The sequence below is a fragment of the Athene cunicularia genome, assembly GCF_003259725.1.
Source record: "Athene cunicularia isolate RWA chromosome 24 unlocalized genomic scaffold, athCun1 chr24_part1, whole genome shotgun sequence".
Classification (NCBI taxonomy): Eukaryota; Metazoa; Chordata; class Aves; order Strigiformes; family Strigidae; genus Athene; species Athene cunicularia.
The window spans coordinates 318523-330543 of record NW_020799132.1 but is presented as its reverse complement, the minus strand read 5'-3'; the positions used below and the strand labels follow the sequence as shown (position 1 = coordinate 330543).

Below are 12021 nucleotides of genomic sequence, written 5' to 3'. Positions count from 1 at the left end.
CCCCCCCCCCACCTCAGATTTGGTGCTTGGGCAACGAGAGCCGCTTCCACATCAACCAGAGCGTGGAGGGGACGGTGCTGGCGACAGTGCTGCAGGGCCTGGTCCCTGGTGTCCCTTACCATGCCGAAGTCGCCGCTGCCACCGGTGCCGGTGTGGGTGCCCGCAGTGCCCCCGTCCCCATCCGCATCGGTGAGTCCCTCGTCACCCTTGCTGGTACAGGTAGGGGGGTGGCAGGGGTCACCCTGGTGCTAGGGACGACTCCTCGGCACCCCCACTGGTGTGTCCCCCTTCCCTGTGCTGTTTGCAGCTCCCCCGGCAGAGCGGGATGTGGGGCTGGCGGGCGGGAGCAGTGTGGCCGAGCGTTTGGCCGAGGTGGCCAGGCAGCCGGCCTTCATCGCCGGTGTTGGCGGCGCTTGTTGGGTCATCCTCGCTGCCTTCGCCGCTTGGCTCTATGGCCGCCGCCGGAGGAAGAAGGAGCTCAGCCACTTCACCGGTATGCTACCCCTGCGATCCCCCCTACCCTGGCACCCATCATCCCACCAGCCACCCCCTGCCTCTCTCTCTCTCTCTCTTCACAGCATCCTTTGCCTACACACCCACGGGTAAGCCCATAGGTGCTGCAGGGACCCGGCGCGGCCCCTCGCTGCCCTCACCCCCACCTCTTTCCACAGTTGCCTTCCCGGCTCCAGCTCGTGGCAGCCCCAGGTAACCCCCCAATTCCTTCCCCCTTCCACGGGACCCCCAACCTCTGGCATCCCTTCACCCTGTCTCCGTGTAGGGCAGCTGCCGGTGGTGGTTACCCATGGCTGGCGGACACATGGCGTGGTGGGGGCACAGCCGGTGCCTCCGGTTGTTTGGGGACTGCTGAGAGATACTACAACGGTGAGGGCTCATCATGGAGATGGGTGGTTTGGATTGGGGGGGGCCATGGTCAGCCCTGACGATGATCCCCACCCTCCGCAGATGCCGGCATCACCCGTTACATCGCCCAGACAGAGCAATTTGGGGTGGGGGCCGGCGAGGGGCCAGTTTACAGCACCATCGAGGTGGGCAGCGAGGACCTCTGCACCTTCCCCCGTCCCTTCTCCCAGCATGGGACCCCCTACACTGGGGGGGGTCCCCTGCCGATGGATGCCCTGGCCCCCCAGGCACCCCGCAGCCGGGCTGAGCACGGTAGGGTGGTGGGATGGGTGGGGGTACACCTGGGTGCCAGTGGCACAGTCCCCTCCCTTCAGCACCCCCCCAACATCCTTCCTCGGTGCAGGGGCCAAAGGGAAAAAGCTGGGGCAAGCAGTGAAACCACCAGTGGTGAGTTGGACGGAGCTGCTGCCCCCGCCGCCCTCAGCCAGTGAGCTCAGCCGCTGCACCCAGGAGGAGGAGGAGGAAGAGGAGGATGAAGAGGAAGAGGCAGCCAGAGGGTGAGTAGGGGGGCCTGAGGGGCTGGGGCATCCATTGGCGGGGGATCTCCCCCAGGGTAGAGGATCCTGTGCTGTGAGAAGGGATGGGGAAAGGTGCAGAGGTCTGCGCCCACCTTGCTGTGGAGGTTGTGTGCTGGCCCCAGCACCCACCCTGTGCCTCCCACCCCACAGGTTGGGGACAGAGGAGTGGTACCCCGGTGAGAATATCCCCTGTGCCACCGCCGCATCCTCACCCACTGCCTCCTCTGGCTGCCGGTCCACTGCCACGTTGACGCCATCACCCCATGCCACCGAGGACATCCCCCGCCTCCATGACTTTGATAGCCCCCGCCTGCCCCGGTAGGAGATGGGCCTCACTTGGTCCAGCCGTGCCATTGGGGTCTGGATGTCCCATCAGGTTCTAGATGTCCCATTGGGGTCCAGATGTCCCATCACAAGCCAACCATGTTGTCACCATCCAACCATGCCGTGCCATCATGATCTGGCTATGTCATTGGGGTCCCGTTGTTTCATAGGAGTCCAGATGTCCTATTGGGCTCCAGATGTCCCATCACAATCCAGGCATGTTGTCACCATTCAGCCATGCTGTGCCATCATGGTCCGGTTGTGTCATTGGAGTCCAGATGTCCCATGGGGTTCCAGATATTCAATTGGGGTTGACTGAGATGCCCCATCACAATCCAGCCATGTTGTCACCATCTGGCTGTGCTGTCCCATCATGGTCCAGATGTGCCATTGGGGTCCAGATGTCCCACTGAGGTCTGGACATTCTATCACAATCCAGCCATGTTGTCATGATCCAGCCCTACTGTGCCATCATGGTCCAGCCATGCCGTTGGAGTCCGATGTCCTATCAGGGTCCAGATGTCCCATCGTGATCCAGCCATGTTGTCACGATCTGGCCCTGCTGTGCCATCATGGTCTGGCCATGCCTTCGGGGTCCGGATGTCCCACTGAGGTCTGGATGTCCCACCGTGGTCCAGATGTCTCACCACAATCCAGCCACGTTGTCACCATCCATCCTCGCACTCAGTTGTGCTCTGGCCATGCTGTCATGACCCATCCATGCTGCTGTGGGCTGATCGTGGCGTAACTCCAGCTGTGCCATCAGGAGCTGGCTGGGACATTGCCATCCAGCTGTGCTGTTGTGGCCCAGATCTGCCACAATCCAGCAGTGCTGTTGCAATCCAGCTGTGCCCCCACAATGCTGCTGTGATCCAGCTGTGGCACTGCCATCCAGCTGTGATGTTTCAGCCCACCCATTGCCATCCAGCTGTGCCAACACGTGGCTTCTCCCTGCTCTGGCACAACACGGCACGGGGAGGGTCGTGCCAGAATCACGGTGGCCACCAAGCCCCCCACTCCTCTCCTCCCTCCTCAGCTTCACCCCACACCCCCTCTTTACCAGGAGACCCCCCCATGGCACCATCACCCCTCCACGGGCATCCAGCCCCTCACTGAGTCCAGATGTCAGCGAGGGCCACCTGCCCCGAGCCCACCGCCCCACCGGCACAGGTGAGCCCTGGGGAGCCATTTTGGGTGGTTGGGGGGCTCTGCGGGGTGATGACACTGCCATCACCCCCAGGGAAAAACCGTGGGGAGACCCCAAAGAGTCGCCCGAAGCCCAAATGCAGCCGCTACCGCCGGGAAAAGCAGCCAGGAGGTGATTGAAGAGGGAAAAATGGGGGGGCTCGAGGCTGGGGTCCAGAGGGGGCTCAGGCCTCTCCTCCCTCTCTGCTGCAGACTTGCCGCCACCGCCACTGCCGCCACCGGGTGAGAGCCCTGGCCCCTCACCGGAGCGGCAGCCGTGTGGGGTCGAGCGCAAGGTCACCCATCGCCCAGCCCTCGGCGGTAAGCTGGAGCCACCGACCGCGTGCCAAAGGGGTTGAGGGGGTGTCACCGCCGCACCCCAACCTTGTCCCCTCCCTTGCAGAAGAGGATATTCCTTACAGCAAACCCTCCTGCCTGCCCCGGGGGCAGGTGTCCGGCAGCTGCTCCACGACGGGCAGTGTTTCATCTCGTGGCTCCACCGGGTCCCGCGGCCACGGCTCGGGGCGCAGCCGGATGCCGGGGGACCGTGGTGAAGGGACCAGCCATCGCCGCCGCCCGGGTCCCCCGTTTCCCTGCCCGTCGCAGGAGAAGCGATGAAGCAGTGGGCGAGCTGGTGGCAAGGTTGGGGACACAGGGATGTCGACATTGGGGGGGATGGGGGGGATGATCTTTAATTTCTGAGTGGCACCATGTAAATAGGTTTGCACAGAGCCAGCAGCCGGTGGGCAGCAGTGTGAGGGGGGACAAGGACAGTCAGAATGGACAGGGGTACTTGGGAGGGACAAAGATGCTCAGGAGGAATAAGGATGCTCAGGGATGGATGAGGAGGATGCTCAGGGAGGGAGGAACCTGGGGAGAAAGACAGTTGGGAGGGACAAGAACACTGAGAGGGGACAAGGATGCACAGGAGGGATGAGGATCCTGGGGACAATTGGGAGGGATGAGGATGCTTGAGGAAAGATGAGGGTTCTTGGGGAGGCCAAGGACAGTCACGAGGGATGAGGACTCTGGTGAGGAACAAGGACGCTGGGGAGGGATGAGGAGGATGCTCAGAAGGGACAAGGACCCTAAGGACAAGGACAGTTGGGAGGGATGAGGATGCTTGGGAGGGCAGGGACAGTCACAAGGGATGAGGACTCTGTGGAGTGAAGAGGACACTGGGGAGGGATGAGAATACTCAGGAGGAACAAGGACACTTGGAGGGGGTACAAGGACATTCTGGAAGGACAAGGTGGCTTGGGAGGGACGAGGACATTTGGGAGGGCCAAGGATGGCAGAGGTGGGACAAGGATGCTGAGGAAGGACAGGGATGGTCAGGAAGGACAAGGACAGTCAGAAGGAACAAGGTCAGTGGGGATGAGGATGGTCAGGAGGACAGTGACCCTGGGGAAGGACAAGGACACTTGGGATGGACAACAGTGCTTGATTTGGATGATGACTGGGGGGGATAAGGATGCTGGGGAAGGAGGAAGACACTGGGAAGGGATGAGGATGCTTGGGGAAGATGAGGACACTTGGGGAGGATGAAAGTGCTGGGGAGGGATGGGGACACTTGGGAAGGACGAGGATGAGGACACTTGGGGTGGACAATGGTAACCTGGGCTGGATGAGGATGGTTGGGGGATGAGGATCCTGGTGAAGGAGGAGGACACATGGGGAGGATGAAGATGATATGGAGGGATGAAGGGGTCTGGGGATTGATGAGGACACTTGGGGAGGACAAGGATGCTGGGGAAGGAGGGACACTTGCCCACCCCTGTGCCACCCACCCTTCATAGGTGGCTTTTGCTAGCAGAAAACCCCTTTTTGGAGAACCACTTAATAAAGCTGGATTTTAGCTGAGCTGAGGGGACTCTGGCCTTGCCGTGTCCGACATCCTGCTCCCGTCCCTCCTGTCCCCAGCTCGCCACCCACACTGGCCCAGGGGGTGCCACTCCTCGACCCATGGCCACCTGGAAAGAAAAAGACATTTTCCAGCACCCCGCACAGTCCCCAGTGCCCATTACCCCGGTGTTGGTGCACCACTCACTGTGCTGTGGGATGCCCGCTGCTGTCTCCATCCCGACTCCCTGGGGGGCCCCCAGTGCTGTCCCCCAGTCCCAGGTGGGGATGGGGACCCCAGGTGAGAAGATGCCCTCCAAGGGTGATGGTGGTGGTGAGAGACCTGACAGGGAGAAGGCAGGAGATGGTGGCATCACTATGGTGTCATGATGGGGCCACCTTCCTCGAGGAGGTGACGATTCTCTGGGACAGAGGGGGGATCTGAGGACCCTTTGCTCACCCCCATAGGCCCTATCGGTGTCTTCGAGGCCAAAGCAGAGGCCATCAACAGCCACAGCCAGCGCCCGGGCAAAGCTGGCATCTAGGAGGAAGGAGCCATCACAGGAGCTCACCAAGCTGCAGCGGGCACTGGCAAAGTTGTCCTCTGAGACAGACCCCCAGCCATTCAGTAGTGACCCCCCCGGTGAGCCCCTCGACGCTGGCCGCTCTTCCTCCTCCTCCTCCTCTTCCTCCTCCTCCTCTTCGCCCAGTTCAGAGGCTGGTGGCCCGTAGATGTAGCCATAGGTGTGTGGTGGTGAGAAGGACCGTGGTGTGGTTGGTGCTGGGAGGCTGTGGGGGACACAGTGGGGAGGCTGCCGGCACTGGGGGATCCTGCCACCATCATAGAGTCCCAGGGAGATGGGACATACCTGGGGCGGGTGATGTCCTGGTCCATCTCCAGGTCCTCGGCCACCCGCTGCGGCGTGAGGACCCCATCGCTGAATGCTGGTGAGAGGCGCCCAGTGACCGGTGACGTGTCCCTTGGGTGCCTGGTAGCTGGGGACGTGTCCTTAGGGTACCTGATGGCCAGCAACATGTTCCTCGGGTGCCTGATCACCAGTGATGTGTCCTTGGGGTGTCTGGTGGCTAGGCACACGTCCTTGGGGTTCCTGCTGACCAGGGACATGTCTCTGGGGTACCTGTTGCCCAAGGACGTGTCCTTCTGGTGACCAGTGGCTGGAGACATCTTTTCAGGGTGCCTGGTGACTGAGGATGTGTCCCTCAGGCGCTTGCTGGCTGGGGATGTGTCCTTGGGATGTTCCATGGCTGGTGACATGTCCTCAGGGTATCTGGTGGTCATGGACATGTCCCTTGAGTGCCTGGTCACCCATGATGAGTCCCTGGGGCACCTGGCAGCCAGGGACATGTCCTTGGGGTACCTGCTTCCCAAGAATGTGTCCTTGCAGTGACCAGTGACTGGAGACATCTCCTCAGGGTGCCTGGGGACGGGGGATGTGTCCTTAGGATGCCCGGTGACCGGTGACAGGTCCTTTGGGTATCTGGTGGCCAGAAATGTGTCCCCTGGGTGCCTGGTCACTGGTGATGGGTCCTTGGGATGCCTGGTGGCTGGGGACATGTCCTTGGGGTACCTGCTGCCCAAGAACTTGTCCCTGTGGTTCTCAGGGACTGGGGATATCTCCTCAGGGTGCCTGGGGACTGGGGATGTGTCCCTGGGGTGCCCAGTGGCTGGGAATGTGTCCCTGGGATGCCTGGTAGGTGCTGTCATGTCCTCAGGGTACCTGCTGGACAAGAACATGTACCTTGGGTGTCTGGTCACTGCTGATGAGTCCCTGGGGTGCTCGGTGGCCAGAGACATGTCCTTGCCATACCTGGTGGCCAGGAACTTGTCCTTGCGGTGCCCAGTGGCTGGGGACTTCTCCTTGGTAAGCCTAGTGACTGGAGACCTGTCCCTTGGATGTTTGATGTCTGGGGACACATCCTCGGGGTGCCTGGTGGCTGGTGACATGTTCCTCTGGCTCTTGGTCATTGGTGATGGGTTTCTGGGGTGCCTGGTGACTGGGGACATGTCCCTGGGGCACCTGGTGACCAGGGACATGTCCTCAGGGTGACTGGTGGCCAGGATTTTTTCCCTCTTGTGCCTGGTGGCTGGTGATGGGTCCTTGGGGTGCCTGGTGTCCGGTGACATGTCTCTGGGATGCCTGGTGACTGGTGACACAGCCTTGGGATGCCTGCTGTCGAGGAACCTGTCCTTGGGGTGCTCAGTGACCAGGGACATGTTCCTAGGGTGCCTGGTGACTGGTGACACATCCCTGGGGCTCTCAGTGACCGGGGATGTGTCCCTGGGGTGCTGCGTGGCTGGAGATGTATCCCTGGGGATCCCAGCGGCCAGGGACATGTCCTTGGGATGCCTGGTGACTGGGGATGTGTCCTTGGGGCACACAATAGCCAGGGACCTGCAGATGCAAGGGACACGGTGGTTTTTACAGCACGGGGTTGGGGTGCAGGGCACCCATCTGTGTCCCCAGGGTGGGGACACCCAGACTCACCGGGTCACTGGCGGGTGCCAGGCATGGGAAGGTCTTGGGGGTGTCCCAGTGACACTGGAGGCCAGTGAAGCACTGCCTCGATGTGGTTTTGGGGAGCTGAAGACTGGCAGCCACCGCCGGTCCCCTCCGGCCATCATGGCAGTGGTGGTGTCACTGTCATGTCCCCTTTGCTGAGGCCACCCAGCTGCCAGCCCAAAATCTGTTCCCCACTCACCTCCATTCCTGGTGACGGGGATGTGCCCAGGGCCACCCGTGAGCACCGGGGTGCTGTGCACTTGGTGCAGCTCTGCGGGGAGAGGGACACAACACAGCGCCATGAGCCACATCCCCAGTATCCCTTCGTGTCCCTTGTGTCCCTCCCATACACACCTCGCTTGCGGATGCGCTCCCAGGGTGCTGGGTTCGGGGTGCTGGGTTCGGTGCATGCCCCAGGATGCCCCCTGTCACAGCACCCCGTGTCCCCAAGAGGCAGTGGGTGTCCCCCGTGGAGGCTGCTGCAGTTTGGGGATGTGGGGGGACCAAGGCTTGACGGCTCCAAGGACAGGGCTGGAGGGGTGAGAGTGGTCAGAGCACCCATGGGTGCTGAGGTGGGTGTCCCTTATCCCCTCCATCCTCAGCTCTGTCTGTCCCCAGGTCCTTGCAGCCTGAAGAAAGGGTGCCACGGCACCAGGGTGTCCCAGGCATAGGGTGGGGGTGTCAGACAACTTTTGCTGGTCCTTTAGCACCCTGGGGGGTTCCAGGCACTGGGTGGGGGTCCCACAATTCTGGATGGGGGTCCCATCCCCCATGGGGCTCACTGGAGGGGTGGGGGTCCCATGGCTCTGGGTGGGGGTCCCATGACATCAGGTGGGGATTCCATGGCATGGGGTGATTGTCCCAGCCCTAGAGTTCACTGGAGGGGTCGGGGTCCCATGGCTCTGGGTGGGGGTCCCTGTCCCAGTGGGGCTCACTAGAGGGGTGGGGGTCCCTGCCGTCACTGCCCAGGAGCCGGCTGCTGAGGCTGCTGCTGCTGCTGAGGTTTTGGGGGGCACAGGCAGGTTTCCAGGGACCACCAAGCCACGGCGAGTCACCAGCCATCAGCCTGCGGAGTAAAAGGTGCCATCAGGGCATCTCATCCCCACCCTGCCAGGGACCCCCCCCATGTCCCCCACTCCAAAGCTGCTCACCTGTGGCGAGCTGCAGCATCCTGAGTGGCACGGTGCTGGCAGAGGAGGAGGAGGAGGGCGAGCAAGGCCAACCAGAGCAGCGAGCCAGTGGCTGCGATGACGGCGGGCTGCCGCAGCACCCGCACCACCCCAGTGCTCCCCGCCATCATCCCTGCAATGGTCCCATCAACGTCACCCCCATGGCACCACCTTGACCCCCACCCGCACCCCATCTTTCTCCCCGTCCCCTACCCAGGATGCCACAGGTGGCATTGCTGGGGACCCCCAGCCCTGCGCCGTTGAAAGCTGCCACCTGGACACAGAATTCGGCCCCAGGGTTTGGGTGGAGGGCTTCCAGACGATGGGTGCCTCCGTCCACTGTCCTGTTGGTGGGGTGCTGCAAGCCCTCGCCCACTGACCAGACCTGGCAGGCACCAAGAGGATGGGCCTCTTAGATGAATCCCCTTTAAGGACCCCCATTGATAGAACCCCCTTTGCACGGACCCTTTTGGATGAATGCCCCTAGGGTGGATGCCCTTGGATGGTCCCCTTTAGATGAGTCCCTTGATGGATCCCTATTAATGGAACACCCTTGCATCATCCCTCTTAGATAAGTCCCTTTGATGGACCCTCATTGATGAATCTCTCTTGGATGACCATTTTAGATGGAACCCCTTGGTTGAACCCGCTTGGATGGACCTCCTTGAGCTAGATACACTTGGACAACCCCCTTCTTTACACTGACCCCTTGGATCTTCTGGGAAGGACCTCCACATGGTTGGCCCCTTTGGATGAACCCCCTTGTCAAGATCCTCCTTGGGTGGGCCCCTTGGATGGATCCCCCCTTGGACAATTACACCTTGGATGGCCACCCTTGGATAGACCCCACCTTTGACAGGCTCCCTTCTTGGATGATCCCCCTTAGACAGACCCCTTGGATGGACCTCCTTGGCCAGATGTCACCCAACCCCACCACCTTGCCCTGTCACCCCAGACCTTGTAGCCCTGGATGATGCCGTTGTGGGCCTCAGGAGGAGGTGGCTCCCAGCTCACGACCACGCTGCCGTTCCCTGTCTCAGCCTGGCCCACGGTGACGTGTTGGGGTGCTGCGCTCGGCACTGCCGAAACAGGAGCGCTGGGACCCCTGGAACACCCAGTCGATGTCCCTATCCTCTACCCGGACATCCCTGGGGACAGCCAACGCACCTTCCTCAGGTATCCAGAGGTACCTGCTGTTGCTGTCCAAGCCCTGGGTCCCTCCAGCGTAGGGTCGGACCTTGAACTCGTACTTGTAGCCCCTGCGGAGCGCAGGGATGATGGCACTGAGCTCCCTGCCCGCGTCGTGTTGCACCCAGGAGGTGCTGGCAGGGAGCAGGCAGCGGTACAGCACCATGTACCCCACCAGCACCGGCACTGGCGTCACCATCTGAAGGGGATGGGAAGGGTTATGGGTCATGGTGGGACATGGAGACCCCTGTGTCACATCCCACCCCTCTGGTGGGGACATCCTGGCCTCACACCAACCCGCCAGCGGAGATGGACGGCGGCAGCAGGCAGCACGGTGCCGTTGTCCAGGTAGAGCTGCACGGCCAGCGGGTCCCATGGCGCAGCCCCCCGCCGGCCCGGCGATGCCTGGTCTGTGGGGCAAAGGGAGGCAGCGCTTGGCAGGAGCAAAGTCCCCCAGCACCTGCCCAGTAACCCACCTCAGATACCCATCTGGAAACCTTGATGTGTCCCTGGATGGACCCACTCAAATGGACCCCTTTGATGGACCCCCTTGGACAGACACCCTTTGATGGGTCTGTCTTGGGTGGACCCCTCTTGGATGGACCCCATGATAGATCCCTATTGATGCATCCCTCCTAGATGGACCCTTTGGGTGGATACCTCTTGTTCAATCTCCCTTTAATGGGCCCCCCATCTTGGACAAACCCCCTTAAATTGACCCTCTTGGAGGAACCCACTTGGATGGATCCCCTTGGATGGACCCTCACCTGGATGCCTCCCCTTAGATGGATCCCCTTACATGAACATGCTTGGATGGACCCCTTAGATGGATCCTGTGGGATGGATGCTTTTAGATGGACCTCCTGAGATGGACTGCCCTACAGAGGCACCCCCTTAGATGGACCCTCCTTAAATGGACCCCTTTAGATGACTCAGTGGGATGGACTCTTTTTTGATGAACCCCCTTGGATAGACTTCCTTGGATGGATCCCCATGGATGGACCCCCCCTTGAACAGACACCCCTTGGATGACCTCCTTGGATGGACCCCCATGGATGGACCCTCACGGATGGATTCTCCATGGATGACCTCCTTGAATGGACCCCCATGGATAAACCCCATTTGGACAGACACCCCTTGGATGACCTCCCTGGATGGGCCCCCATGGATGGACCCTCATGGATGGACTCCCCATGGATGACCCCCTTGGATGAACCCCATGAGATGGACCCCATTAGTCAGATCCCATTGTGTGGACCCCCAGGTGTCCCTGGGTGCCCATGGCGGTGCAGACCACAGAGGTCCCACCACTGACCCTCCACGTGGATGCGGGCGGTGGCGGCGGCGGTGCCCAGCTGGCTCTGTGCCGTACACACGTAGGTGCCAGAGTCGGCGGGCGTCACAGCATAGAGGCGCAACGTGTTCTCCTGGTCCACCTCATGCCTGTGGGTCACCAACTCTCCATCAGCACCATCTCCACCCTGGGGGTGGGACACCTCCACCCTGACACCACCTACCTGCCCCAGGGCAGGTCCCCACGTTCCTTGTGCCACTGCACCCGTGGCGCTGGGTCACCTTGGGCACCGCAGCCCAGCTCCACAGTGCTGCCGGCCGCCACCGCAGCGTCACTCGGGTGCCGTGTGATGGTGGGTTTCTCTGTGGGGGACACAGAGGACGTGGCACCGAGGGTGGTCGTGACACGTCCACCACCCATGGGATACCCTTGTCTTACCCAGGACGGAGACGTGGGCGCCCCGGCTCTCCCTCTCGCCCGCCGCGTTGGCTGCCACGCAGACGTAGAGCCCAGAGTCACTCCGGTGCGCCGGTGCCACCCGCAACTTCCCGTTGGTGACCGTGTACCGGTCACCCGCCAAGTCCAAGGTCACCCCATCCTTCTTCCAGGTGACGTGGGGTTCGGGGTGCCCCGAGGGGGGAACGCAATCCAGCTCCAACACTTGCCCCGCGGTGGCCACCAAATCACCCGGCTGCAGGCGGAAATTTTCCCGTAGTGCTGCGGTGGGGAAGGGACACCATGGGAGGGGGGAAGGGTGGTGAAAACATCTTTTTTTGTGGTTCCCCCCCCCCGCCATCATCCCCACAGGGTGTCCTTACCCGCTGATCTTTGGGGTGCCGTGGCTGTGCCGGGGGGGTGGCAGCCTGTGAGGCGACATGGAGGCCAGTGGGTGCACTGAGCGGGCACGGTCTCAGCCCCGTTTGGGGCAGGGGGGCAGAGTTAAGGGTGGTTTACGCCCCCCCCAACCCGGGGGTCGCACTCACCTCCCCAGGGCAGCACGGTGAGGCAGAGCCCCAGGCCCAGCGCCGTCGCCCAGCCGCCCGCCATGCCAGCCCCCT

The 12021-nt window shown here is 62.0% G+C and overlaps 2 protein-coding genes across 2 annotated transcripts in view; one reads left to right on the top strand and one right to left on the bottom strand.

Moving 5' to 3' along the window:
* ROBO3 (roundabout guidance receptor 3) overlaps window positions 1–3566 on the top strand; it is a 14776-nt gene extending 11210 nt beyond the window's left edge. Inside the window, exons 12-22 of the mRNA XM_026863564.1 lie at window positions 18–189; window positions 308–493; window positions 579–705; window positions 779–882; window positions 964–1116; window positions 1274–1418; window positions 1590–1757; window positions 2827–2933; window positions 3004–3081; window positions 3162–3269; window positions 3352–3566. Coding sequence (XP_026719365.1) covers window positions 18–189; window positions 308–493; window positions 579–705; window positions 779–882; window positions 964–1116; window positions 1274–1418; window positions 1590–1757; window positions 2827–2933; window positions 3004–3081; window positions 3162–3269; window positions 3352–3566 — 1563 coding nt within the window. The remainder of the gene's footprint in view (window positions 1–17; window positions 190–307; window positions 494–578; window positions 706–778; window positions 883–963; window positions 1117–1273; window positions 1419–1589; window positions 1758–2826; window positions 2934–3003; window positions 3082–3161; window positions 3270–3351) is intronic.
* Window positions 3567–3622: 56 nt separating this feature from the next.
* Window positions 3623–12013, bottom strand: ROBO4 (roundabout guidance receptor 4). The gene is made up of 20 exons (XM_026863661.1): window positions 11947–12013; window positions 11782–11826; window positions 11402–11680; window positions 11187–11325; window positions 10985–11112; window positions 9967–10079; window positions 9649–9868; window positions 9439–9560; window positions 8695–8866; window positions 8464–8614; window positions 8248–8378; window positions 7667–7843; window positions 7298–7583; window positions 6620–7204; window positions 6170–6550; window positions 5930–6079; window positions 5660–5809; window positions 5251–5579; window positions 4999–5133; window positions 3623–4921 (listed from the first exon to the last, which is right to left on the bottom strand). Exons 1-20 carry the CDS (start codon window positions 12008–12010, stop codon window positions 4788–4790), a joined length of 3891 nt encoding a protein of 1296 aa, XP_026719462.1. The 5' UTR covers window positions 12011–12013; the 3' UTR covers window positions 3623–4787.
* Between the last annotated feature and the right edge of the window lie 8 nt (window positions 12014–12021).